The sequence below is a fragment of the Manis pentadactyla genome, chromosome 4, assembly GCF_030020395.1.
Source record: "Manis pentadactyla isolate mManPen7 chromosome 4, mManPen7.hap1, whole genome shotgun sequence".
Lineage (NCBI taxonomy): Eukaryota > Metazoa > Chordata > Mammalia > Pholidota > Manidae > Manis > Manis pentadactyla.
Genome location: NC_080022.1, coordinates 25,450,152 through 25,478,111, shown reverse-complemented (window position 1 = coordinate 25,478,111; position 27,960 = coordinate 25,450,152). Strand labels below are relative to the sequence as shown.

Below are 27,960 nucleotides of genomic sequence, written 5' to 3'. Positions count from 1 at the left end.
ATCTGGTGAAATACAGTAATTGGTTTCTATAATAGCTCTTACCAGAGCAGTATGGGTTATAATCCTGGAGTTTGGTGTGTGTCAGCATTTTCATTATAGTAAAAACTCAGTTTTGCAGGGCGTGGAGTTCATTGGTTAGTTCTTTTGTTTAATGCATAGTGATGGAGGCCCATGGGACTGGATCGCTCCCATTTATCCCCCCAGATGCTTTCCCCTCTTCTCCAACCTGTTTCCATGCCTAGGAAGTCTTACCTGTGGGGCTGCATCGGTGTGCTCCCTTACCCTCTGGCCTGATGAACAGATGCATCAGCAGGAGATTGGAGGACGGGGGAGGAGAGTGTCCTTTGCTCCCTTCTGGTAGAATTTGCACAAGCTGGCTGTAGTCCCATTGAAGATCCGGGTCCTGTATGGTGGCCCTTTCCGTGCAGCCCTCTCTTTCAGGGATGGCCATTTCCTCCCAGGCTTGCGAGTGGTAATGAACCCTACCTCCTCTACCAGAATACTGCCCCATCCCTGGGGTTTCTCCTTTGTAAAGAGTCCATTCATTAAACTGGAATTATTCTCATGACCGTGCCACCTGTTTTCTGCTGGAATCCTGACACGTCTACTTTGTACCAAGCACCATGTTAGGTGCTTGGTACAAAGATGAATAAAAATGCTGAAGAATAAAATAGCAGCTGCCGTTTACCAAGAGCTCTCTATTTGCCAGGTACCTTGTTACGGTCTTTTTGGTGTATTATCTCATGTAATCCTTGCAACCCTTTGAAGGAGGGGTTATCACCCTCATGTTACAGATAAAGTTATAGAGAACTTAAGTAATTTTCATAAGATAACACAGGGGGTCCTTCTGGAGGCCATGTTCCTTCCCCACCAGGCTACACTGCCCTCTTTGAGGTGTTCTCTTAGGGAAACACACACCTAGATAACCGAATTACAATTTGAATAAAATGTGGTAGCACCATAGAGGGGAGGAAAGGAAGTTTTTATTTATTGAGCTTGTCTGTGTCAGATGTGGGGCTGAGTTCTTCACACAGAAAGGCTGTCATCTTTTTCCACAAACTCCTCAGGCTGGTATTTTTATTGTCGTTTTCAGGAAAGTTATGTAAATGGCCCTAGGTCACACTAGTAGTAAGTGACAAAGTCTGGATCTGAACCCAAATCAGGGTGGCTTCAAAACCGAGGAGAGTAGGCAAGAATCCCACTGGGGATGTGCTGTTCGAGGGCCTCCCAAAGTCAGCTCAGGTGGGGGGTTGGGGGGTGACATGGGCAGGAGAGAGGGGCATGTGGGTACATTCCAGGCAGAGAAGGCAAAGGCACAGAAAAGGTGAGCGTGTGGACTGCTTAGGAGATGCAGTGGGGTGTCCCTGTGGGGGCAGAAGCAGACAGGAGTGAAGAGTGATGGCGCCACAGGAAGCATGGGGAGGTTTAGTACCTGATTCACTGCTGGGAGGAAGAGAGGGAAGACACAGGCATCGGGCCAGCAGGGAGGCAGCGGGGCAGAGAGATGGAGGGCATTCCTGCGATGCAGGCCGATGGGCAGAGGGACAAGGGGCGCCCGGGCCTGTGCATGGTGGAGAGGGCCAGCGCTGAGCAGAGGCCCGTTCGAACAGGGGACTGGGTGGGAAGTTTGGAAAGTCAGTCTTGTGTAGGTACTGGGGAGCCACTGAAGGCTCTTATCTCTAAGTAACCCTAGGAGGAAAGATCTGATTGACATTGACCTGGAAGTTGGCTCAGGAAGGCAGTTGGTCAGGAGGCTGGGCAGTGACCAGTGACAGCAGGGGATGCTCTGGTGCCCCTCACACTGAGCCGCACTCACCGGAACCCAGATCAGGCTAATGTCAGAGAGGAGGGGAGAGCTATCAGGGATAGGGAGGCCTCTTACAGAGGCAGCAAGGACAGAGGGAGGAGCCAGAGAAAACCAGGGCCTAGTTCATGACCCCAAAATGGGCTCTCGCCCCTGCGAAGGGCCACACTGCCTGAAGTGGCTGCCCAAGCCCTTTCTTCTGACTCCTTGCAGGGCCTGAGGCTTGTAGGGGTAGGTGAAGCGCTGCCTGGAGTGGGGGTGCTGAGCCTCTGCTGAAGAGCCGGGGGCTGGTCCTCCACAGGGGCTGGGCCTTTGCAGGGGATCTGCATCTCTGCAGGGGTGGGTGGGTCTCTGCTGAGGGGCTGGGCCTCTCTCCTTGTTGGAAGGGATGCAGACCTCTGGGGGAGCGGGTAGATCTCTATTGGGTGGATGGGCCTCCGCTCTGGGCTTCAAGGACCTGACTCCTCTCAGCCTCTCAGGGAACCCCAGTGGTGGGCAGAGTCCATGGAGCAGCCACCCTGAGCTGCTCAGCCCCCAGGTTACTGGAGGGCAGCCAGGGCAGCACAGCCCTCCCTTCTTGCTCCAGGCCTGGGCTGAGGCCCTACCATGCACAGGAAGTGGGGAGACCCCTGGATGTTCGTGCCCTGTCACAACCAGCTGTTGTGCCTGACCCCAGCCTCTTCCTGTCCCCACAGGTTCACTGGGGCCAGCCTCCCAGCCCCTGTCATCAGCAGCAAGAACTGGCTGCGGCTGCACTTCACGTCGGATGGCAACCACCGGCAGCGTGGCTTCAGCGCCCAGTACCAAGGTAGGCAGGGCCTGGGAGTGCCATGCATCCTCAGCAGGCAGCAGAGATGACACGGGGGCTCGTCCTGTCCCCGAACTGCGTCAGGTGTGGCTGCACAGCGCACTTGCCTCCATTGTCCTGTATTTGCAGCCCCAGAGGTCTGCATATCTGCCGCTCTCTGCATCTGCCACTGTGGTCAGGTGCCCAAGAGAGTGAAACGTCTTGAACTGTACAACCCAAGCTGCCCTGCCCTTCTTTGGCCAGACTAATCATAATAGTTAATACCGAGTGCCTTCTATGGGCCAGGCACTGGGCTAGGCCCTTGATAAGCATCATCTCATTTAATTCTCATTCTTATTCTGTGAAGTAAATACTGTCACCATCCCCATTTTACAGACAAGGAAGCTGAGGCCTAGAGAGAGTGAGCCAGTTTCCCAAGGCCATTTGAACCCCGGCCTTCTGAGTCCAGAGCCCAGCCTCTTAACCACCAGAGTTTAGCCTACCCTGGTATAAAGTGGGAGACAGGCCACATGTGAACTCTCATTTTATGTAGAACACAAGTGTATTACCAACACAGGTGAGGTAACTGTAGGGCGCTTAGATGCTTAAATCTGTGAAGAGCTGGCTAATGGGAGTTCAGACCAAGTTTGGTAGATGGAAATTGCAGGTAAGATTTCTGTTCCAGTCATGAAGAATCTCCTAACCCCAAAGCAGGGTGCTCCCCACAACTGGAGGAGATCCAAAAATCCAGTGGATATATGGGGGCAGATGGCAACACTCCTTTTCAACCTTGAGTTTATTCGAAGTACACAAAATTTATAAACGCCAAGGGTTAGCTTCATAACTTGTTCATTAAGGCTTAACTACCACCAATTATAAGTTGATGTTGGTTCTAATGGATTTGAGAGTGAACTTGTATTGCACACCTCATCCTGTACGAGGCCCTGGGGGATAAAGGAGGCATGTGCTTCTGTTGCAAGTGGAGAGGCACGTTGGCATGTATAGAACAATACCACTGGAGGCCCTGATGAAAAGAGCAGACGAGAACTGTAAACCACTGCCTCGCTGCTGAGAGAGTGCTGTGAGTACTGATCCGGGGTGGGGGAGAGCTGGGCAGCTATCCCTCCCAGGCCCCCCAGAGGTCACACGGGCAGAGAGGCGCCCCCACCACCAGGCCCCTGGGGCCAGGCTTTCTGGCTGGAAACTGGAATAACAGCTGCTTTGAAAGCAGAATCATTACCTTTAAAATCTGAACCTTTTATAAATGGCCTTATTTCCTTAGGCTTGGGTACCAGGACACCTTTGAAATGTTTAAAAAATAAACAGGAAGCCAGCATGGCCTACCGAGCCTCACAAAGCCTGGCTCCAAGAGCTTTCCTGGAAATGTTTTTTCCACAGCTGAGGCTGGGCCTTTGTGGGAGTGAAGCACCTGTCTCGATCTTGCCATTGTGTTTACAAAATAGAAAAGCAGAGATGAATATTATCATTTCATCTGATTAAATAGGTGCCGGGTGTTTCCAATATTGCAAGTTACTGAGGTCCCATTTGTCATAATCATAAGGTTTGATGCCAGACAGCAGGCAATGAGAGCCTAGGCCGGGCAGTCTCTAGAAAGCTGGGAGCACACATTGATTACACACCTACTGTGTGCCAGTCCTTGGACTAGGCACAGTATGTGCATAGTCCCATTTAGTTCTCCTCACAATGCAGTGGGCTCAACACACAGTAGGTGTGCAATTTTCATTTCTATTTTTTATTTTAATTTTTTTCCATTTCCAATTTTAATTTTTAATTTCCATTTTTCCAATGAGGAAGCTGAGGCTCAGAGAGGTTGTAGCACTAGGCCAACACCACCTATTGCCAGCCTGTAAGTGCTGAAGCTTGAATTCATTCTCAGGCCCATGTGAGATTTCTGCCAAATCACAGGGCCTTCTGTTAGGCCCTTTCCTATTTGACTGGAGCTTTTAAACTTTATTCTGTTAATCTCCTCCCACTGTAAAAAAGTACATTTTCAGTCACAATCCAGTACACACATCTATCTGTAGAATGAAAAGGAAAATGTCACCAACTGGTATTTACCCTTACTAAGTGCGATGCACCCTGAAAATTCCTTTTCCAATTTCTAATGTAAGTTGCACCCTCTAAATTAATTTCACAAGTCTGTAGCAGGGAACAGCCCACAGTCTGAAAAACCCTTTCAGTTATGAATGTCGCAAAAGCAGGCCTTATCTTAGTCTCTCTCTTTCTTCCTTAACACAGCCAGGAACAGGGTTTGCCCATTCTTGTGTGCCAGTGTTTGTGGAGGGCTTTCTGGGTTCCAGGCACTCAGCATTCATTACATATTCAGTCCCACAGCACTGTGTGAAGCAGGTACCACCATTAGCCCCATTTTACAGAGGAAGAGTGAGTTGTGGAGGGGGTATGTAACTGGCTCAAGGTCTCATCCATAGCATGTTTGAACCCCAGCAGTGTTAATCTAGATCTATGCTGTGGTATGTGCTGATTGTGTTAATAAGTGATTCTCCCCTGGGACCTTCTTTTTCTAGTGCTTTCCAGAATGAGGGTACACAGAATAAGGGTATATGGTCATCATTTAGTAACTCAACTGGTGACTCTATAAAGCAAGGTTTGGCAACCTCCTCCTCAGCACTATTGTGATTGCGACATGGATAATCTCTGTTGTAGGGGACTGTGCTGTGCATCCAGGGATGTTTAACAGCATCCCTGGCCTCTACATACTAGATGCCACTAGCACCCCTACACACACACATAGCCATGATAAAAAAAGTCTTCACATGTTGCCATATGTCCTCTGTGTGCAAAATCATCCCTGATTGAGAACCACTGCCTCTGGAGGAATGAAAACTTTGCAATAACTAAAACAATTTCAGTTTTGCTGCTTGCAAATACAGTCCAAAAAGCAAGGCAGAGGTAGGTTTCAGCCACAGCACTAGCAGGCAACAGAAGGTGTACAGCATGGCTTTAACTGAAGAGGGTTTAGGTGAGAATGCGATTAAGGGAACCCACAGGGATAATGAGGCCCCGAGAGACTTCCCCGGGAGGGAGGCCTTCGCCACCCATAGGGAAAGGGCTCAAGGGGCACTGAGCTGGGGCCATTGAAGAGGCGCCACCTGGCAGAACTGAGGAGCCTCACCACTGCCAACCCACAGTGCAGGGGGAGCCCCTGGCCGCAGCCACCAGTGAAGGAGGAGGGAGCCCCCAGAATCAGTCACCAGTGCAAGGGGAGGGGTCCAGGACTTGGTGCCCTGATCTTCTCTCCTCCCTCCCTTGTGTCTGCTGTGCCGCCGTCTGCCAACCCTAAAGGAGCTGGGACCACGGGAACCGAGGCCGGCTGTGGCTTTGCCAGTGGGCTCCCTCGCTCCAGCAGTCCCCAGGCTTCAGTCCCCAGGACACAGAGCAGGGCAGAGAAGTTTGAAGAATGGACCTGGGGAAACAGCACAGGATCAGTTTCACCCGCACTCAGCTTGATAGTATTAGAGTCTCAAGTGATTGATGGCACTTCAGAGCTAATAATTACCAACTCCTAAATGTATTGATGGACACTTTTCCCCAGAAAAACAAAAAATAAATTAAATAAACTATCTATACATGGTACATTGCACTCCTGTCTCAGTCCAGTCCAAATTTACGGGTATTCACAGCTGGACACAGTTTTAACTGACACCATAGGGGATCCGAGGATCTCAATTCTAGTGTGACCCTGCCTGTCCCTGGCTGTTGGAAAGTGAGCAGTTGTGTTTTGTTCAACAAGCATTTTCTGTGCGACACTCCCATGTGACAGCACAGGAAGAGGAACAGGACCAGTCTGGTCTCTGCTCTAAAGAGAAGGACAGATATAAATCTATAATTTGTGTATACCAAGATAAGAAAGAGTTACAGTTGAGGCCTGATGAAGGGTCCTAGGACTAGAGATAAAAGAGCAATTAATTTTGCTGGAGGCACTTAAGGAAGCTTCCCCCACCCAAAAAAAATAAGTGGCGATGACTTCAGCATGGGTATCAAAAAGATGCCAGACATGATAAAAAACATTCCAGGTAGAATAAAGGCAGGAAAACCTGAAAGTGCTAATTCTGAGGAACCACAAATATCTGTGTGTATCTGGAGCAGAAATGGGCAAACTCCAGCCCACAGGCCGGATATGGCCCTCAAGCTAAGGATGGGTTTTACATTTCACACGGTTGAAGAAAAATAATCGAAAGAAGACTGTTTCATGACACATGAAAACTGTATGAAATTCCGCTTTCAGCATCCCTGAATAAAGGTTTATTGGAACACAGCTATGCTCATTCACGTACAAATTGTCTATGGCTGCTTTAGTGCTCCCAGGGCAGAGTTAGGCAGTTTGTAACTGAGACAGATGGCCCACAGCCTAATGCCATATACTCCCAGGCCTTTGACAGAACACATTTGCCACCCTGGGGTGAAGGCTAAGGTAAGCAGTGAGGGGCAGCGAGTGCTGAAGCCAGGAACTGAGGTAGGGGTCCTGTCGTGAAAAGCTGCCGTAAAGCCGGGCTTGATCCCATGGGTGATGAGAGGTAATCAGAAGTTTTAAACAAGAGGGGACATGTGATCACATTTCCATTTTAGGAAGATCTTTGCTCTGGAGTGAAAATAGGGGGACAGTTAAGAGTCTTTGAGCATTAGAAGATGACAAGGATCCAGAGTTTAAGCAGAAGCAGTGAAGATGGAGAGGAGGAGACAGACCAGAGAGGATCTTTCCACGTAAACCGCACTGGACTCGTGACTAGTTAGATTTGAGAGTGAGGAGGGAAGGGGGACAGGAAGTGAAGGAGGCGGGGATGAATCTTGGATTTCTAGCTTGAATAAGTGGGTGAAGAAAAAGATACCTTTCACCAAGAAGGTCTTGAGCAGAAGCAGATGGGGGATGGATTTTGCTTGGGACACACTGGTTCAGGGGCAGGATTGGGGTGGCAGGGGCTGGGGAACTATCTGGTAGGTAGTTGACTAGTCTGTCTGACTGTAGCTCAGAGAAGGGTCTGGACCATAGAGATGTGAAAGATTCAAGGCAAAGTAGAGGCTGAGGTCACTGATCCCCTCTTAGGGCAGGAGACCTCCCCGTGTATAACAGGAGAGGAGGGACCAAAAGAGTGGAGCTCAAAGTGGGCTCCTTGGAGGCCAAGGGTTCTCCTGGCAGCTGCTTCGATAGGGGCTAAGTGTGGGACTCCAGGATTCCCCCTGACTTGAACCAGGGCGGTTCCTCTTTGATCCCAGTTCTGCAGCAGGAATTCACCAAAGAGCAAATATGATGATGGATCCCTGCACTTGAAGTGTTTGGCAACCACGGGACTTGAAGTTCCTTAAGGTTACCTTCAGTCCTGGAAGACCTTGGAGGTTAGGTAATCAGGGCTTCTACCTCCAGGTGAGGAATATTTCCAGTCCTTCTCAGAGTGTTCATTGCTTTCTTGTTTTCGTTTTCAAGCCTACCAGGAATGACAGTGAGGAGAGCCTTTCTCAGATGCCCCCAGTGGCTGGTGATCACAACTGGTGTGGGGCTTCCCTGGCAGGGAGGGCAGCACCCCTCACTATTGCCCACCTTGAGTTATGTAGAGGGGGAATAATAACCCCACAGAGCTACCAGAAATTAAAGAAGGTCCCAATAAAATAGCTGGCTTGTGACAGGTGCCCAAGAAATGGCGCCACGCCCCACCAGTCACCTTGAGTCCCTGTTAAATGGGGAAACCCTTGTGCAGTGAGAGATGTGTGTCTCTGGCCCCTCCTCACAGTGTGCTCTTTGCCTGCCGCTCTGACCTCATGACCATCACCAAGTGCCTGTCCTTCCCTTCAGCTGAATCCTAGCCTGACCCTGCTGTGCCTCTCTCTGCCTATCTTGTCACGTCAACCCCGGTTGATGTGGTTGACGTGGAAAATTTTCCATAGTAAAAGCCACTGGTTCCTGTGCCTTCTAGAAGTCCTGCACAGAGCCTCAGTTGTTGGCAGAATAAACTTTTCCATTGGAAAACAATTTTGATTTAGTGAGATGATTGAAGTTTTTTATGGTAACAAGCTGAAGCTTTTTCACACAAACGTGTTGCCTTCTTGCTTGTGACTGAATCTCAGACCAGAGTGAAAGTGCCTCAGGCATCCCGTGGCCCAAGGTCTGACTCTTTTGTCCTATGTGTGTTGGCCTACTGAGCTGCCAAACCCTTGCCAGCCTCCTTGGCAGTTTCTGGGCTTCCAGAAACCTCTGCACAAATCACAGGTCGTTGTTCCCAGGCTCAGGAGCCTAGGCCAGGGGCCCACAAGGCCAAGCTTCTGAGCTCAACCAAAAGTGAGCCTAAGCTGAAAAGTGAGCATGAACACAAAATACGGCACCCCTACCTCACCAGGTTTCAGGTGTAACCCATTCCTTTCTCCAGGAAATGAATTCAAAGCCTATATTCTTCTAAAAGTTGGCCACTCATCCACTCACTCATCAGACTGTTTCTGGGAACCTTCTGTGTGCTTGGCTCTGTGTCAGTCACAGGACAGAAAAGCAACTCCTGGGGCAAATAGGAGAACAAGACATGACATAAAGAGGGTTTCAACAGAGGTCTGAATGAAGTTGGGGCTTCTCTCTGAGATGTAGACACAGCCACAGAAATGAGTTATCTTGAAGTGAGACGACCCACAAGAAGCTGCCAAACAGAGAAGAAGAGAAAGGGCATCTCAGCTAGAGAAAACAGCCTTGAAAAAGCAACCAAAACCAGTAACTGATGGCCATAGCAATTCCCTTCAAGTCTTTCTTCTAGTCATTCTCTCCAGCAGACTTCTTAGAAAGTATTTGTGAAGATTACTGCATAGTTCATTAATAACAGCAAAGCACTCTTCTAGAAATTAGGACATTCCACCCTCCACACTGCCTCCCATCTTCCATGCTTGTGACTGAGAAGTTTAGGAATTCCATGGTGGAATCCTTTAGGAATTCCACCATGTCAAGTTTTGCGGTAGTTAACAGAGAAGCCGCACCAGTAGCATACAAACAGGTGCTTCTTACTACCTCAGTTGGGTTGATGATTCCTTTTTCTGCCATATTCAAAAAATTACCCAGCATGGTGCATAACCAGCTTCTGAGGAACTTGGCATAATCTTCTCAACTTTCAGTACTCCTTCAACACCTGCATTCTGAGCAATATAATCATTGCCAGAATTTTGAGTGTTCTTTTAATTTTTTCTATACCAATTATTGGCTCTTCATTAGCTGGAGCGGTGAATCCATGCCTGGAATGCACCAAAGCAAATCACCCAGTTGATGTCTTTTTCAACAACAGCCCCTTATCACCTTCAGTGAGTCTGTGACTATTTCTTCTCATTCTCTCCCATGTCACATGTCCCAGCAGGCTTCAGCCCAGCTGCTCCACCTCCAGATGTTCATTTCATTTTTCTTTTTCATGGTCACTAGTAAGTAACACTCTAACTGCTCAAAGATTTCTTGGATATGTTTCTCAACTTGAGTCTTGTCAACCTTTTCCTTGCAAGAATGTGGAATCGTCTTTGGTCAGAATAGCTTCTCCAACTTTTCCTAAGTCATGAAGAGAAATGTTAAAGATTCAGAGTCCAGCTCTCTTTTTCAAACACTGTGTCATCAATAGTTGCTGGTTCTTTCGATGACACAATATCTTGGACAGCTGTAACCTGAAAGTCAACTCTTACCCTCCTCTAAACGAATGTCCTGAGATCATCTTTATCAATTATAACCAAAGACTCATTGGGCATTGATGATCTCAAAAGTGGGTACAAATCACTGGACACTGGGTATCATCGGTATCCTGGAATTCCCATTTCTGAAATTCTGACATATTACTCAAGTAGGGAGCTGCTGTGTAATCTTAGTCGAATTACATGCCTTCGATTCCTAATTCGTCATTCAGTGTTTTGCTGTCCTACATTGTGAGGATACCCTTTGAACCTTTGCAGTTATATCACAAATGGTCCTGCTGATTTCTTGGTCTATATTTGCAGAAATTGTGGCAAACTGAGCAGTCCCTTCAGAGTTATCCCAGGTTTAGGCTGCTTTCTGAGCTCAGCAGTTGCAGCAGCCACATGCTACAACTCACCTTTCCTGATTTCCACTCAACACCTTTGCTGATCTCAAAGCCTTTCATGGCCACCAAGCATGCCAGTACAGTAGCATTGCTGGTTCCATGCCAGCCTCCTTATTTGTGTGCTGGCAGCATCCTGATCGAGTCTGCTGCAGTAGTTTGAAATTTATCCTTTAAGTAAATCAACCTGGCAACAGACACCTCATCTTTTGTTACTCTGAGGCTTCCCCAGCTGTTCCATTATCACTGTTCTTCCCACAGTTCTACATAGTAAGGGCTTCAGCATCTGCTAAAAGTGTGCTAGACACTGCTTTGTCTAGCAAAGGACTGTGAGTAATGGAAGCATTTCTACAGGGCTGGTGGCCAGACAGGAGGCAGGCCTTCAGTAACAAGGCAGGGGGCAGACGGCCCGATGCACACCTAACAAGTTTTCAAAGGGAAGATCAGATTTCCCTACAGTTTTTAAGATGGGCTAGAGTGAATCAGTGAGCAAAATCCAAGCAAAAAAGGATTGAGTTTAGAGCAGGAGTGGCTTAGAGCATTGACAGAAAGGTACATACTGGAAAAATCTTTTAAGGTTGAATGAACTAGATTTGGTGAAGGAATGGGTATGCAGGAAGATGAAGGGATGGTCCAACCAGCAGGACAGCCACGTGGTGGGGAAAAGGGCGTGATCAAAGTTAGTGCAGGGGTTTGTGACTGTGGATGGAAGTCTAGATTCATTGGGATGAGAAGCAGCTGTAGGTTCCGTCTACTTCGTGATCCCCAGAGCCTTGGAGACAGGTTCAGGCCTGCGTCTCCTCCACTAATAGGTCCTTGTCTCCTGCTAGCTCAGCCCGATAACTCATGCTGCAGACTAGAGAGGCATTTGTATTGCCAGATTCTTCTAGCTAAATGTGTACCATGTGTCCCGCTAACCTTTACAACAGCGGGGAAATGTCTTGTAATTAACCAGAATATAAAGGATGAATGGAGCAGCCTGGCAGTCTCCTGTAGTCATTATCATTCGGAGGAGATGAATGTACCTAGTAAGATTTCCATCAACCAGTTAAAGCCAGCACTCTTCTCATGGGAGTCCCGACTTTGTTCATGTGTAGTACAAAAGCACGTATAAGTGTAAATTCTATTTTGTGAGTATTTGTAGTCATATGTACACAAGTGCACACATGTGTTGTGGGTCTGCTTGTTGTAAACACAGATGTGCATGTATGTATGGATTTATGTGCATGTGTATGTGCACCCACGTGTAGCCAGAACCCTGGAGCCAGCCCCAGGCTCCATTTTATCTCCACCATATCAGTGGTTGCAGAATCCTCTTTAGAGGCAGTGCTTAAGTATAGTACCATTGGCATTGTGCTAGTAGGCGTTCCACAAATGAATGGATGAATGTATAAGCAACCTGAATGAATACATCCCAGAAATTGTCTAGGTCCTTGCTAGTCAGTCCTTCATTTCGGATTGGGTCTGTCAGTAGTGCGCTGCGGAGATCTAGAGGGAGAAGGGCCGTTGTCCTCTGGCCTTGCACACCCAATCTGCCCTGGTTTGTCAAGCTAGTTCTTCAGCGAGCTCATTTTGTGGCTGATTTCCCATGGTTCCATTTTCCATGATCACTCTCCACCGACTTGGTCAAACTGTTTAGAAGATAATTTAGCCATATATAATTGAGGGCATGACCACTTCCCTGGGATTGCTCAAAAACTGAGGCCCCAGACTGCACGACACTGAGCATATGGAGCTGGTTTCTTGATGCTGATATCCCTGATGATATGGATTTTGCCAGGGCCTTACCCGCCAGCCCAGGATCAGCTCTGGCCATGGTGTGGGCCCACTGTAGGCTCCACCTCCTCAGAGCCCGGCCCAGACACGATCTTTTAGAGATTGTGTTGTGGGTAGGCAGAACCCCGGCCCGTGGAGCTGCAACATGCAACATGTGGCCCAGGTTGACATGTAGTGCCCACAGACCCCATGGGTGACACAGCCTCTCAGATCCAGCTCAGGGGAGTGAATGGCCACAAAGTTTATAAGGCGCTCCCAGAGCTTTTCAGGTTCCTTCTCGTTCAGCTCCATCCTGTGGTGGATAACAGGAGGGAAAAGAAGAAGAACAGAAGTTTCTTTCCACTTAGGAGGCATGATGGCATCCTCCACAACTAAAAGTGGCTCAACGAATATTAAGCACTGATCTGCCAGGTTCGACAGTCCTTGTTGGGGAGGACTGAGTAGAGAAGGGGGGACACAGAAATTGGAAGGGTTCCTTCTGGGGCCTTAAGAGTGGAGAGGAACAGGGGCCTCTTTGTAATGTAGCCTTGAGAAGAGAGGCAGAAGGGCCCACTTAGCCCCCCGCTTAAGTCTGCCTGCATCTCCCAGTCCCTCTGCAGCAGCTACGAGGATAGCCAGGCAGCATTTGCCCTATGAGGGCATCCATGCACATTCTTCTGGGTCCTCCTCCCTCCAGTGGATGCTCCAACCTACAGCAGGGGGATCAGGAGGACTCCAACTCATGTCCTCGGAAAGAGGCCCTGAGCCAGCTCCACAGACCTGACCTCAAATGGGCCATACTGGGTCACAGAGACCCCTCTCCCCAACCCCTGCCCTGAAGGCGGGGCCTGAGGGAGAAGAGCTCGAACTGTTCTCACCAGTCCTGTTCTCTTAGGGATGACTGAATCAGAGGAATCTCTTCATCTGCTGCAGTGCATAAGCTAGGCTTGAATAATGCGTGTCTCCATACGAATACCCTCTGTTTAATAATAGGTCCGCATTAGTGTTCATTGGGAATTTTCCTGCTGGATACACATGGAGAGTAATGCACATTTATAAAAAGGGTTTGAATGCACGTTGAGAAGCAGTGACTCTGTGGTAGTAACTGGATTTTATCAGGCATTTAGCTTAGACAGCAGCTTGCTGGGAGACAAACCGTTGGGGAAGCTTTTTGGTGTAGACAGAGTGGAGGGTTGGGGGGCCCTGGGAGACCCCCTTGCACACCTGATTACATGGGCTTTAGCCTTGGGATTAGCATGTTACCTCGAAGGCAGAGTGAGCATGAGTTGGGGGCAGGAGGCGGTGGACAGATGCTGGAGGAGGTTAACAGTGCCACTGGGATTGCTTTGTGGGCAGGTCACAAGAAAAGATGGCTGAGGTTCATTCCAGAGCACAGCTCTTCCTGCTTTGTGACTCCCAGGAAATCACTTAAACTACTTTGACCCCTGATTTTATTATGTATCAAGGAGGTATCATAATGACCAGTAGAGGTCATTGAACCTATAAGGATTAAATGAAATGATGATTGAGGGCCCACTATGTGCCAGGCATTATTCTAGGCATTGAAGATACAGTAATGAACAAAACAGACAAAATCCCTGCCTTCATGGAGCTTACAGGACAATGCAGGTGACAAAAATCACTAAGTAAATATATAGCATGTTAGAGAGTTAGGGAGACAAAGTAGGGAAGGGAGTAGTGAGAGCTGGGGTGGGCAATGTGGTTTTAAATGGAGGATACAGTGCTTGCACAAATGTTTTGAGGATAAAGGGAGTAAATCATGAAGATATCTGGGGGAAGAACATTGTAGGAAACTGGCAGGCTGAAGCAGGAACATGCCTTGCGTATTGTAGGGACATCAGGGAGGCCTCTTTGGCTGGAGAAGAGCGGTGGAGGTCAGAGATGGGGGTAGAGAGGTCGGAGGGCAGATTGGTCTGCACAGGCCATTGTGAACACTCTGGCTTTTACTCCAGGACAGATAGGTTACCATGGAAGAGTTGGGAGCAGGGACCTAACATGGTCTGACTCATGCTTTAGAAGGATCCCTCTGGCTCTTGTGTTGAGAACAGACGAGAGGGGGCAAGGGTGGGAGATGGGAGGTCATGGCAACAAGGTGAGAAGGATCAGAGGTGTAGACCAGGTGATGGATGTGGACATTGCAATTGGGATATATTTGGAAGGATCTGCTGATGGATTCCATGTGGGAGTGAGGGAAAGAGAGGGGTCAAAGATGCTGGTATAGGTAAGAACTTGTAAGGCACTGAGCTCAGGGCCTGGCCCGTGGGAAGTACCTGTCCCAGTTAGGTACCAGTCTGAGCAGGGCTGAGTCACCTGGCAGGGGCCAGCTGCGAGAGGGCATGGGGGGCTAGGACTGGACAGATGCACCAAGCCACATGACCGGAGACAGGATGAAGCCCTCGGCGGCCAGCGGAACTCCATGGGGAACTGAGGTAGTCAGACACAGGAATGACCTTTGGAGTTGTGGAGTTCTGGCTCTAGTGCCCTTTGTGCACAATTTGGCAAAGTCCTTGTGAGTTGTGGACTGGGCTTAGTGATGAGACCCAACCTCAGTCAGTCTCTCAAGCTGCTGCCTGAACCAGGCACCATCTCATGACCTCCAGGACTCAGCTTCTCCTGCCCACAGTAGGTCAGGTGGTGTAATCTGGGCCTGGCTAGACGGACTGGCTCTGCTCCACATGCTCCTCATCCTCCCGGGACCAGCCATATCTTCTCCTGGTGATGGCAGAGCTGCAGGAGGGCAAGCCTAATCTGGCAGGAACTTTTTGAGCCTTTGGACACATCGAGGCATCCAAACTTCCAATGGCCAAATCCAGAGTCAAGGGCTGAAGAAACTCAACCTCCTTAATGGGAAGAACTACAAGGTCACATTACAAAGGCTGTGGATACAGGGAGGGTGTCAGTTGGGGGCCATATGTAATCCACTCTAACAATCCTGGCCAGGGCTGGCTCAGAAATTGGGCAGGGCTGGATCTATAGGGGAGCAGGACTGCAGAAGGTGGGCTGCAGGGCTTCACATGTGGCTGATTGCCCAGTTTCCCAGATCACCTTCTCTGCCTCCCCAAGGGGGCCAGCCTTGATAGCAGCTCTTTCTCCAGGTCTGAGACCCTGTTGAACTTGAATGCTACCCTTGGTATATCCTTGCGCAGGGGGGCATCTGGCTTTGACCCACCATGGAATGTCCCAAGTAGAAGAGGGGATCATTCTACAGGGAGAGGTCATTCTAGAGGGATCCCCATCCCTGGTCACAGATCACAACTTAAACCATTTCCCTCTTACCTCCTCTCTAGTTAAGAAGCAAATGGAGTTGAAGTCTCGAGGCGTGAAGCTGATGCCCAGCAAAGATAACAGCCAGAAGACATCTGTGTGTAAGTGTCCGCCCGCCGGCCGGGCCTCTCACTCGAGCTCAGACCCGCCAGCACTGTGACCACAGGGAAGCCAGATGACGCTGGAATGATTTCCCTTCAATCCCACTTCCCTCCCCGGGTTCTGCACATGGACACACTGACCTGGTGGCCAGTGAGCAGCCCGGGGACTTGTCCTTTTTCCTCTCCCCGTCCTCCTCCCATTTCCCAATGTCCTCCTTTCTCCCTCACTCCCCATTCTAACTGCAGTCCAGGGAGTCATTACTGCTACATTTCTCTCTTTATTTTTTCTTTTGAATCACTTCCACCTGCTAAGATAGTTCTTTTTTCTGGCTCCTCTTCTAGGAGTCAGTAACCTCCAGCTGAGACTTAGAGGCTGCAGGGCCTCAGTTCCAGCTCCCAAGACAAGCCTGGGAGAGGGAGAGATGGAAATGCCTAGTAACCTCCACCAGGGTTCCTGGACTGGGCTGGGGAAAGGGCTGCCTGGAGGGTGGGGGTCCTGCCTCCTGAGCCAGTGGGGCGGTGCTGGGAGTTCTCTGCTTGGGCGCGGGGAAGATTATGTCTATGGGAACATGGTCCTGCTATTGGTGTTTGAAAGATTAAAAGAGGGGGACACCAATGCTGGGGAATGGGCTGGAATATTGCCCAGAACCACTTGATTGGAGCCTCTGCTGAGGGGCTTTTGGCTACCACAGGACGGGATTCAGAAAGGTTCTGGGCCACCCCAGGAGGCTGGACTTGAAAGCACAGGAGATTTTTCCAGCTCCCCTGTTTTCATTCTGGAGGTGAATGTAAGGGGCCCTCCTCCGTCTCCCAGGTGACTGGCCTTCTGGTCTCCCCCAACTTGTCCTCCTGCTTCCCACGTCCTTCTCTCCCTCCCCTTTCCTCTCCCTCCTTCTCCCCCACCCTCTCTGCTTTCCCCTCAGTCTCACTCTGTTCTCTGCCCTCCTGACCCTCTCCTTCCATCTCACCCCCACGTGCTTACTTCTCCTGAAGGGCTCGGTCCTTCCTGAGAATGGTGACAGCAGCTGTCCGGTTCCGGAGCTCTGCTGTGTGGCCGGGAGGGGCAGGGGAGGGGCATTTCAAGCCTTCGGCTGGGATTTCCTCTGGTCCTACAAGTCCTCCAATTCACTCCCCATCTGTGGGGATCCCCAGTCTCTGGAGGTCCTACCCCGAGGGTGTGCATGGCAGAGGGCAGGCGGGAGGCCCTGCCTCTGTGCTTGGCCAGGGGCGCCGGGAGCAAGGGTGGCTGAGGGTGAGGCCAGGCGTCTGCCGAAGGGCTCGGGCCGTGACTCTGGTCCTCATGGGCTCATTCTTTCTGTAGCCAGAGGAGACCAGATGAATGGCGGCAGGGGTGATTTTAATTTCAGTTTTCCCGGAAGCCACAGACAAACTTTAAAGAAATGGTCCAGATGTGGAAGAGCCAGTTTTTATTGCAGTGTGTCCTCAGGTAACTGCATTACCCCCGGCACTCAAGTCTCAGCTTCCACATCTGTAGAAAGGGGATGCAAAACCTTACTGTCCCTTCTTCCCAAGGGTATTATTTGATCTAAGATTGGCCTTCATGACCCAGGGCTTCAGGAGATTCATGAACTTGCTAAAAAAACATGTGATGTTGTAGGTGCATTTTGGTGGGGAAAGAGTCTATGGTTCCATTAGCTGCTCACAGGTGCCTAAAACTCCCTCAGAAAGATGAGAACCGTATTCTAATGAAATAATGCAAAAACTCTTTGAGAAAAATATACATCTCTCTACAAGGTACTGGTCTCTGTTCTGAGATGTTTTTCAGAGATGGATGAGTGTGTGGCTCAAGCTGCCATGGAGGCAGGTAATTAAATGTCCGCCGGTGTCTGGCCCTTTGTGTTCTGGCCAGATTCCGTGTGGACAGATGTCTTGAACTTCAGGGAAGGAGCGGGCCACGTTTACACATCTCGGACCCTACTTATTGCCTTCACCAGACAGCCCATGGGTACCATGCACCCCTGGCCATTGGTTCTGACCACCTGCACACCCATGCCTCCCTTCACTTTGTTTAGCAGGCATCGCCATTCTAGCCTGGAGCGGCCTCTTCCTCCCCACAGGGGCCCTCTCAGGGTGTGGGTAAGGCTCACCTTCCCTCCTCTTCCTTCCCTCTGTGGCCAACAGGAAATGCATGCTACAAACGCAAGCAGCTGGTTTTGAATAGGCAGGGGAAGCTGGAATTACGGAAAGAGGGGGAAACCTCTTGTCTCCATAATTCAAACAGTGAACTCTTGACTGGGACTTAAGTTTGCTTGTTTCCTGGGGAGGCTTGAAGTCCACATGCGACTCTGGTCACCTGCTCCGACCTCCCAGGAAGACACCGTGGGGTGTGAGTGGCTTCCTGCTGGGCTCGCAGCTTCCTGAGGAGTGGCCACTCGTTTTGGGCTGGCTGATCAAAGGAGAGGCAGCGGGGTTTGCTTCTCGTGTGGGGCTGTGCTCGGGTGGGGGTGGGGCGCAGGCTTCGCCACGATCTCTCCTCTCTGGTCCGGCCACAGCCTCATCCTCAGCCTTCCCCACTGTCGGCCTACTAGGTGGTGACAGTACTGAATGGGGGCTGGAAACTGCTGTACGTTGTTAATGTGTTGCCAGGGGCCATGGGGCTCTCCTTGCGGTGGTCGGCAGGGGCTTCAGGGTGGCTATGGTTGGTGGGCAGGGTTGATTAGCAAGTCCTAAGGAAGGTGGGTGCTTAGCTGAGAAGTTCTCAGTAAGGATCAGATGGATCACGGTGAGGCTGGCGTACCAACAGAGGGACCACAAGTACGGCTCAGAACTGACATCCTCATCTTAGCACAGAGCCTCCTCTCCCCTTCCCAGTCCCCTGGGAATCCTAGAGGCCCCTGTTATCTCCTTCCTTCCTGTTGTTTGCAAAATACTGAGGCCCCAGCAGGCAGAAGTTTGCTCTGCTTGTGGAGATGACACCCCATCTTATTATCCTAGCCTGGAGGGTCCTGGACTGGTGGGAATGGTGACGTTGCTAAGTTTAGGATAGGAAAGCATTGGAAGCGGAAGCTTCACAAAGAAGGGGATGGGAAAGGGGACAAGGGTCCAGTGGGAGTGACTGTCTTTACCCTGGCACTGTGGAATGTTGGAGAAGGGAGGGCTACCCTCAAATATCCAAGAGACCTTCAACTTATTGCTACTTAACCAAGAGGATACCAGGTGTCTGGTTTGACTGTGCAGACTGTCCAAATCCCCGGGTTCCCTTGGCCAGCCACACTTGGGGTACCTGGAGGCTTGAACAGGGTCTACACCCAGCTTCTAACTAGAACTGGAGCATCAGACTCAAGTGAGTCTAAAATAGAACTCCTCACAGGTCCCCAGCCCAGGAAATGCCCTGCTCCCTTTCTGCACACCCTTGTCTTCCATGAGCCCTGGTCATTCCTTCTTTGCCGCATCCATTCCCACTACCAGGCTCTGTTCTTGACCTGGGCCATCACAGAACTTCCTAACTTGTCTCCCTGCAACAAGCCTCCCCATGAGCAGTCCAGTTCCTACCGTGCCCTTCCCCACTCAGGACTCCGCAGCGGCTCCCCATCGTCTTCAGGATCAGACTCAAAGCCCTTGAAGTCTGACCTCTGAAACTCACCTTCCACTCTTCCATGTCACCCCTCACCCTTCCTCCCATTTGGGCCACCCTGGGCAACCCCCTGTTTTGTTTCCATGTTTCCACTTCATTCCCAGTGCCCGTTTCTCTGCCTGAACTGCCATTCCTCTGTCACCATGTGTCCAAATCCTACTATCTCAGAGGGGCCATACTAAACGCCACCTTCTCCAGGCAGCCTTCCATGCTTCTGAGCAGTATGAGGCAGGTCCTCTCCCTGAATTTCCCTGTAGCTACATCTTTATTACTACCCCATTGTGGTTCTGCAGTTTATTTCCATATTCCATGTCTTCACTCGATTGGGTGCTTCTTGAGGACAGTGGTTATATCTGACATCTGACATTGGCATCTACCATGGTATTCAAAATAGGATCTTGTACACAGTAGGTGCTCAATTAATGCTTGTTGTGTACTCATATGCAGCAATGAATGAACGGATTGAGTGAGCGAGTGTTGATGCACATTGCTCAGGTTGTGGGACAGTGAGTGGGTGGGAGGGCAATGGGCCAACTCAGGGAACACTGCTGCAGACTCCCTATCATCTCTTGTCTTGAGGGTGCTATTGGGATCATGGGGTTGGTGAGGCCTTGAATGCAACTCCTTGGGCCAGCTGTCTGCCTGGCCCCAGCTCCTGGTTATCCCCAAAGCCAGGAATACAGAGGTGTGAGGGGCTCTGGCCTCAGGAGTACAAGCATCTCAAGAACAATGAGGTAGGGGCCAAAGGGTGTCCCCCGCTCCACTGGAGGCAGAAGTGGATCCGCCGCCCCCTGACCAAGCTTCTCCTATAGCTGAGATGACTGTGCATGGGGTTTTTGTGAACAGGACTCTGCTGTTGGCAGGTGTGGGAGCACCAGGCCGCTGCCAGAACCTCTGCGGGCACCATCTCTGCTGGGTGCCTTGGGCCGTGGTGTGGGTGGGGCGCTCTGACTGCTGCTCACTCCAGTTTGAGGAGTGTCTGCTGGGAAGAGGTTTCTCAGCAGTAATGTCTGTGTTTGAGCTCAAGTCCCTGCTTTGAACTTCAAACCACAGCTTTCTCTTACATTCTTTACCGTTTCTGATCATGCATCCACCTTTTATTTAACTTCCTTTGAGTCATTTCTCCATTTGGGGGTAAGGTTGGGGGGTCCTCATCTCATCTAGAGTGGCCACCCCTGGATTTGAAGTGCAGGGTAGGGAGGTCACTTGGGCCTGTGGACCATCCCCATCTGGCTGCTGGTGTGGGACAAGGGAACAAGGTGGCCGTTGGTTTGGGGTGCCTGCCTCTGAGGCCACATGCTCTTGATGAATTCCACATGGACTTTGCTTGCAAAGGAATTTGTCAAAAGCAGCTCCCCACTGTGTATACTTGGGAAACCCTCGCCCAGTAGATCCCAGCCACCCCACACAACCCCAACAGAGCAGGGCCTCTTTCTTTCTCTGTATCCGCCTCCCACCCTGGACCACTGCCCTGCCTAGTGCCTTCCTGTGATTATCCATCTCTGTATGTGCTGTTTTTTGCCTTGTAGTAACTCAGGTTGGTGTGTCCCAAGGGCATAATATGTGTCCAGACCCTGGCATACCTGAAAGGGGCAAAAGACTAGGCTCGGATTTCAGGTAAGATCTGTTTGGGAACTTTCTGGTTACAAGAAGGGTGGGATGGCCTGGTTGGGGGGAAGACAGGAGCTGGCCTTCCTAGGGGCAGAATGCAGAAGACAGTGTGGATGCAGGAGCAGACACTGTCAGGAGAAGAGCTATGGCCTTTGACATTCTTTTCTGGTCCAGCCCTGGGAATAGTGCCCAAGCCTTAAGGGAGAGGGCTGGGCTGGAGACTGCCAATGTTACCCAGCATGTCCATACCTGGGGAACAAAGGACCACCCTCATCGGTCATGATATGCCAGCAGCAGTTTATGCCTCTGATAATCTAGGAGACCTATGGCCCCAAGATAGGCATTTTGCAAAGTTTCTAACTTGCAAGACATCTTCCCATAATCCTCCATTTTCATTAAAGTTTATGGGTATCATCCACCCGCTCTTAGCTGTCCTAATTTCTACTTATCTCAGAGGATTGCTGTTTTGCTCACAAAGTCACCTTTTAACTCAATCCTAAAATCATTAAATGGTCCAAAAAAGAAGATGAAGAGCAGTGTTCCTTCCAGTGGAGATTTGAAGTGATAAAACAGTGGAGGAAAAATTAAGGTCCAGAGGAGAAATGAAGTTTGGTGTGGTTCTTCTTTATGGAAGCAGGAAGGGCTCTGGGTGGGCCTGGCAGGCCCAGGGATTGAGCTCACGGACACACCTTGTCTCCCAGGTTAGGATCCAGCGTCCAGTTCACCTGCAACGAGGGCTATGACCTGCAAGGGTCCAAGCGGATCACCTGTATGAAAGTGAGCGACATGTTTGCGGCCTGGAGCGACCACAGGCCAGTGTGCCGAGGTGAGGGTGTCCCGGGAAAGGGAGGCTGGCCAGAAAGCTGGACTGGGCATGGAGGACAGAGCCCAGCTCCTGGCCCCTGAGGCTCACCTCACTCTCACTGTCCCCCAGGCCTTAGGTTGTGCATTTATTTACTAATTTACTTATATTTATTTAGCTCCTTCTCTATATCAAGGCCCTTACCAGGATCAGGAGGTACAGAGGTGAGGAAGAGAGACATGGCGCCTGCCTTGCATGGACCTTACAGTCTAATGGGGGAGGCACATGTGAAGCAGGCTGTTAGGTCATTGCATCAGATACCTAAACTGCACCTAGATAGGCAGGGAAGTCATCCTGTATAATGTCACCTTGATTTCCTCCATTAACACATATATATCCGTAACCCTCTATCTCAATGTCCTTTTTCCTGTCCACATACTCGGCAATAAACAGACCTGTCACTCCCAGGATATCAAAAGGCTTCTCTGGGGCTCTTTTAACCCCACCCCTCGTTGTCTTGTTCTCCGGGGCCCTGCCACCCCCATTCCTCAGGATCACATGGACCGAGGCTGTGGTGGCCTAATGCCCATCCCCCAACTAAGATCACAGACCTGAGTGTGCCTTCACTGGGACAGGACAGCAGCTGCTTTGACAGTAGAGAAGCCCCTGGCCTCATCCTCCAGGGCACCCTTAGATGGCGTTTAATTTCCTACAGTCTGTGTGCATCTCTCTTCTTCCACTGTTAATGCCTATGACCAGGACTTAGTTCTTGGTGCAGGGGTAAGCAGTCACGCGGAGTTGGTAAACAAAGCCAACAGTTGCTCTTTTTAGTGTCCCTTTGGAAGATAAGGTATGTTGCCCACTACAAAGTTCCATTCTGGATCTTGCCAGTTTAAGAAGGAGATTCTTTGCCTCTTTCCAAACGTGTGCATCAAGGTGAAATTCATGCAGTGTTAAGGGGTCCATGAGAAAGAACTTAGATCATGACTACATTGAGGAAGGGACAAAGTTAGAGTTGAGACCAACTCCCTTTTCTTAATGTGTTGGTAAGTAACCTGGAAGAGGGTCCTGAAAATACCTTTCAAATAAGCCTCAGGTTTATTCATTCTCACTTAACTTGGAGGTGGGACCATGATCCACAATTAATAATGTACATTGCATCCCACTGATTTCAGCTATATTATTTCAAAGATTCCACTTAGCACATGTTTTTTTTTTTAATCAAACAGAAGAAGAATCCTTGGGTATAACTCTCAGCTTTACCACCAGCTGACCATGGACCATTTGATAAATCACCTATTTTCCCCTGGGCTTGTTACCTATACATGTGGATAATGGTACCTGTCTTACCCATCTTGTGTTAATGTGAAGATCAAATTTTGTGCATATGGAAACATTTTATAAATTGGGAGGTCCTACACAAGAAAATGATATCCTCATGCTAGACTATAAGCTCCATAGGGCAAGACTTCAGTTTGTTCACAGCCTAGACAGGGCCTGGCACATAGTAGTTGATCAATAACATGTGTTGAATGGGTGAACAAATGAATAATTGAATAGCACCATACTCCAAGAACCCAGCTGTATAGAGAGGCATAGAGTTATCAAGTATGCAGACCAAGGTCCTTTGCCAATCTGTGATTTCAGAATTCCTTGTGAGGAGCCAGAATAATGATGACTCAGGTGGCAGTGGGACTGGATCCCTCCCCAAGGCCTTTTCATGGAGCAGGAGTGCTCCCTGAGTGATGGCGGTGGTTGCCGTGAATGTGGCCCAGGCAGGAAGGGCTGGTGTTTCAGAAGGAACTTCACGGTCGAGGGATCTGTTCATCTTTTTTTCTACACAATGTCACGTGCCCCATCCAAGCCACCTCCAGTGAGGTGACCCACTGGACTCTGAATTCTCTGCTACACTGGTAACTAAGCATTGGGCCAAGCTTTTTCACACCCATCCTATTCCGCACTGTGCCACTGTGACAAGTGGGGAAATCACAAAAAAACAGGCCGAACTGCATTCAAACCCAACCATCACCACTTTTTAGCTGATTCCTTAGGGCAGTTTCTTCACCTTTCTGAATCTTTTTTCCTGCTAAAAGGCAATGCTTAGAGAACATGACTTCACAAATTTACTGTGAGGACTGGATGAAGCAGCCGACTTGAAGGTGCTCACTTAGACACGATCCCAGTGTGCCCGTGCGGCTTGCATGTGCACATTTAGTTTAAACTGCTGAATACTGTGTGGATGCAGCTCCCCAACCTGGGAGCGCACCCTCAGCCCCTGCTGGCCACAGGTCCTTTACAAGCCTGTTCCCTCTCCATCTTGTCCAGTCACTTGGCAATCACGTGGCTTGGGAGAACACAGACTTTTAATCCAGATCACAACTCTGCCACCTGTTTAGCTTGCTGGCCCTGGGTGGGCTTCTTCATCTTTTTTTAGCCACAGGGTCCTCATTTGTGAACCAGGAAAACAAAACCTCCTCTGTCTGGTGACCATGGAATTTAAGGAAGCCATTGTATAGAATGTGACCGACACCCGCTGTGGTAGAGAGGGGATTCTCAGCACAGGTTAACCTTCCTGCCACTCTCTGCTTTATTTCTTCTGTCCCATAGGTCACTGTGAGGGAGGAAAAGGGAAAACAAAGGCTCCTGGGTTTGCCCTTGGATGACCAGTTCTGAGCTTCCCTGAAGGCTAAGGGCTGGGGTAGATATTAGATTCAAGAGTCCTTTTATTACAGCAATTTTGAAAGTTTCTCTTAAAATCTCTTGTTTTTCATTACTCGGCATTACTGTTTTAATTGTGATTTTTTTTAGGAGAGATTAAGTGAACCCCACTTAAAGAATAAAAAGGGATAAAACTCCTTGAATTCCAGGATAGCTCCATTAATAAGCAGGTTACTAAAAGATCACATTCTAAATTGGATTCACTGCCATACATTGTGGTATTATCTTTCCTCTAATGTATTTAAAATATGATTTGATTTTAAATATTCATTTTCCACACAATTAATTCTACTAAAACATGGGGCCTGGCAAATAATAGGTTCTCAACAAATGTTTGAGGATGGCCTGAATGAATCATTGATTGAGGTGAATGAACAATATGAGACCAAGCCTGCATTTTGAAATTAGAAATTATATATTCACAGGCCTTTCTTTTCTTTTCCCTCCCACCAAAGAAATAAGCTTCTAATCTGACTCCTAGAAAATTTTGATCCTACAAAGGGGATGGTGGGCAACATGAAATATGCCCCAGATAGAGGCAGAGTAGTTAACATAGGGCTTGTCAGACTTACTTTACACTTGGAGCCCAATATTTTTAAATGAGCTTTTAAAGAAGCCCAGTAAATAAAACAGATACAAGCGGAGTATCTCTCATTGAAGCAGGGGACTTGGGGTTGTCCCCTGCCTCACCACTCTCAGCAGCCCTAAGTCACCTCCAAGGAACCCCTGAGGCTCTGAGATACGCTGTTTGTAAACCACTGATAGAGTGAAGAGGAGAAATTGACAGCATGGAGACCAGGAGACCCGGTTTCTTATGACGGCAAATTGGTGTTGGCAGAGGATAGGAACTGAGTCCCAAGCCCAAGATGAGATATACTTACTGAGTCACATAGTAGATAATCAATAAGACAACCATACATTTTCTTCTTCCTTAATGGAGAAATCCACTTTTTGCTCTATAACTATATACATGTACACCTACATGTTTATGCATATTTATTTGTTTAGAATAAAAGCCTTTTTGGTGGATAGAACACCGACTCAGGACTCAGAGACCTCGTTGAAGTTCCAGCCTTACTGTTAACATACCATATGGCACAGGGCAAATTATTGGAATGCTCTGAATCTTCCCCCTCCTTCTCATAAAATGGGAGTGAAATGTTGGAAATATGGCACAAACCAGCTGAATAAAGTGCCATGAAAATGACAGGTAGCTGTCTTCCTTCTTGGTGGCCTTCACTGGATCAGCTGCCAGGGCCTACGTCTTAAACACTAATTCTGTTCCTCCTTCTGTTTCTATCCCTCTCCCCTCCCTCCCCTGGCTCTTCCTCTCCCCATCCCCTTCCTTACCCCTCCTCCACCTCTGCCCCTACCCTCCTCTTCTTTCCTCTGTCGTCTTTGTCTCTAGGCCACGCATTGCCTGTGCTAGAATACATGCCCCATTGCTCCTGAGTCCCTTACCTGTATCTATGTATTAATGATAAAGCTCCCATTTATTAAGCTATTTATATGGTATAAAGCACTGCAGTAGGCTTTTTTCACAATTTCTTTATGAGAAGAGTGGCAATATTCATATTTTATGTCGAGCTCAAGCTTAGAGTGGTCAGCCAACTTGCCCAAGGGCACAAAGCTAATCAGAGCTGGGATTCAAACCCTCACTCTTAAGCCTGCATCCTACTTCTACTTGAAAATTGTGCCTGGACGTCCTTTGGAGTCAGTGTCCTGCATGGAACCACATAGGACAACTCCCTCTCCCCAACATTTTGGTAACTTTTATTTTGATTTAATTATAAATTCAGAGAAAGTTTGCAGGAAGTGTGCAAAGAACTATGTTCTCTTTGCCCAGATTAAAACAACTTCTAAGGACTTAATGGATGAGAAGGCAGCTGAGGAGGAGTTAGTCAGAGAGGTAGGAGAAGAGCCAGGAAGCACGGTGGAAGCAAGTGAATGTGAGTCTCACACAGAGAGAAGGTCAGGGGGACCTGATCCCCCAAAGAGGTCAAGTGCAACAGAAACCAGGAAGTAACGGTGGAGTTAAGTGGTTCAACTGAGTGGTGACTGTCTGAAGTTGCCTCTGTAAGGAGTTGTCAAGGAACTGGACAAAGACAATGCAGAAGACTGCATTTTATCACAACAGGAACTGTGAATCTGCAGTGGCTCTGGGGTTCTTTGTGTCCAGGATTAGGAATAGAGAGGGTAGATGATAGAATTGATCAAAGGCAGATATGAGAGTGCTGAGGGGCTGTTGGTAATGGTCTTGGCAATGGTAATGGGGATCCAGACTGGGTAGTGAAAGAGGGTCAGGAGGGAATCAATAGATGGAAAGAAATGAGGGAGCCAGAGGGCTGGAGGGACCTGTGATTTAGGACAGCCAGTCCATCAAGCCCAAGGTCACTCTGCTGGGCACATGGGCAGCAGGGGAGAGAATGGAATGATGAACTTTAAGATCTCACAGATGAACTCTCCCAGGTCCCAGAAGAGCAGGTCCTGGGTGTGTGCATGGACATGGTTGACCTTGGGCAGGGGCACCAGATTTCACGAGTAGGGGCTGACCTCCAAAAGGGGAAGGGGCCACCCTTTGTTGGAAATGAAGGGAAAAGAAGATGAGCACATAAGCAGACAGGATTACAGATTTGGGGGATGGGACAGAGGGTGTGCCTTCCAGATGTCCTCTGTTCTATCAACAAAGTGAAGCAAGGCCATCATCTGGGAGTAAGGGGAAGTGAGGGGAAGGGTGAGAGGTCTGAAGGGCATCCAGGAGTCATGAAGGGGTCTTTGAACAGAGTGGGAGAGTGAGCTTACGAGATAGAGCTAAATGGCAGAGTCACTGAATGAAATCTAGGATTTTTTGAGGTGGATAATAATGGATTTATCGTTGTCAGTCTTCCTACTCATGTGATTTTTCTTTAGTAAAGTCCGACTGTATGGGCACAGGTCTGGAGGATGTAGGTTGAGGGGTTCATCCACAGTTGATGTCTTCCAGGCAACTGCTTTGAGGAAAAGGGAGCAAGAGGCTTGGGTGGATTTGCAGGAAAATCATCATAATGGTAGACCATGGGAGCCAAGGTGGGGAAGGACAAAAGAGAAGACAGCAAGCTGGCAGGTAGAGAGAAAACGGAGTGACATCCATTGGTGTCAGGGGAGTGAGATCTTGAGGCAGGCCAAAGAAGAGTTCCTCTGGGGGTCCAGCCAACATCTGTGGAAGGAAACTGGCGGGTGGGAGAAAGTTCTGCACCCCGGAAGGCTGTAGGGGAAGCAGTGGCCTGGGAAGGGGGAGACAGGCTTCAGTCAAGGCAGGAGGTGGAGCTCGAAGTTCTGAAAGATGTTCCAGCTACAAGTTAGGGTTTGTTGGGCAAAGAATTAGTGGCTCCAGAGGACTGTGGAAGGGGTGAGGAGGGAGGTCAGTTGTAGGAGGAGCAGGAGAGGGCAGCATGGAACTGGG

At 49.3% G+C, this 27,960-nt stretch overlaps 1 protein-coding gene across 4 annotated transcripts in view; it reads left to right on the top strand.

Moving 5' to 3' along the window:
* CSMD2 (CUB and Sushi multiple domains 2) overlaps window positions 1-27,960 on the top strand; it is a 598,906-nt gene that overhangs the window by 292,493 nt on the left and 278,453 nt on the right. For 3 of the 4 annotated variants that reach the window (XM_057499977.1, XM_036885219.2, XM_036885220.2), the window contains exons 6-9: window positions 2,500-2,612; window positions 15,715-15,792; window positions 20,917-21,004; window positions 21,700-21,824. In XM_057499977.1, the coding sequence (XP_057355960.1) occupies window positions 2,500-2,612; window positions 15,715-15,792; window positions 20,917-21,004; window positions 21,700-21,824 (404 nt within the window). The remainder of the gene's footprint in view (window positions 1-2,499; window positions 2,613-15,714; window positions 15,793-20,916; window positions 21,005-21,699; window positions 21,825-27,960) is intronic. The other variant, XM_057499978.1, reaches the window with a different exon arrangement.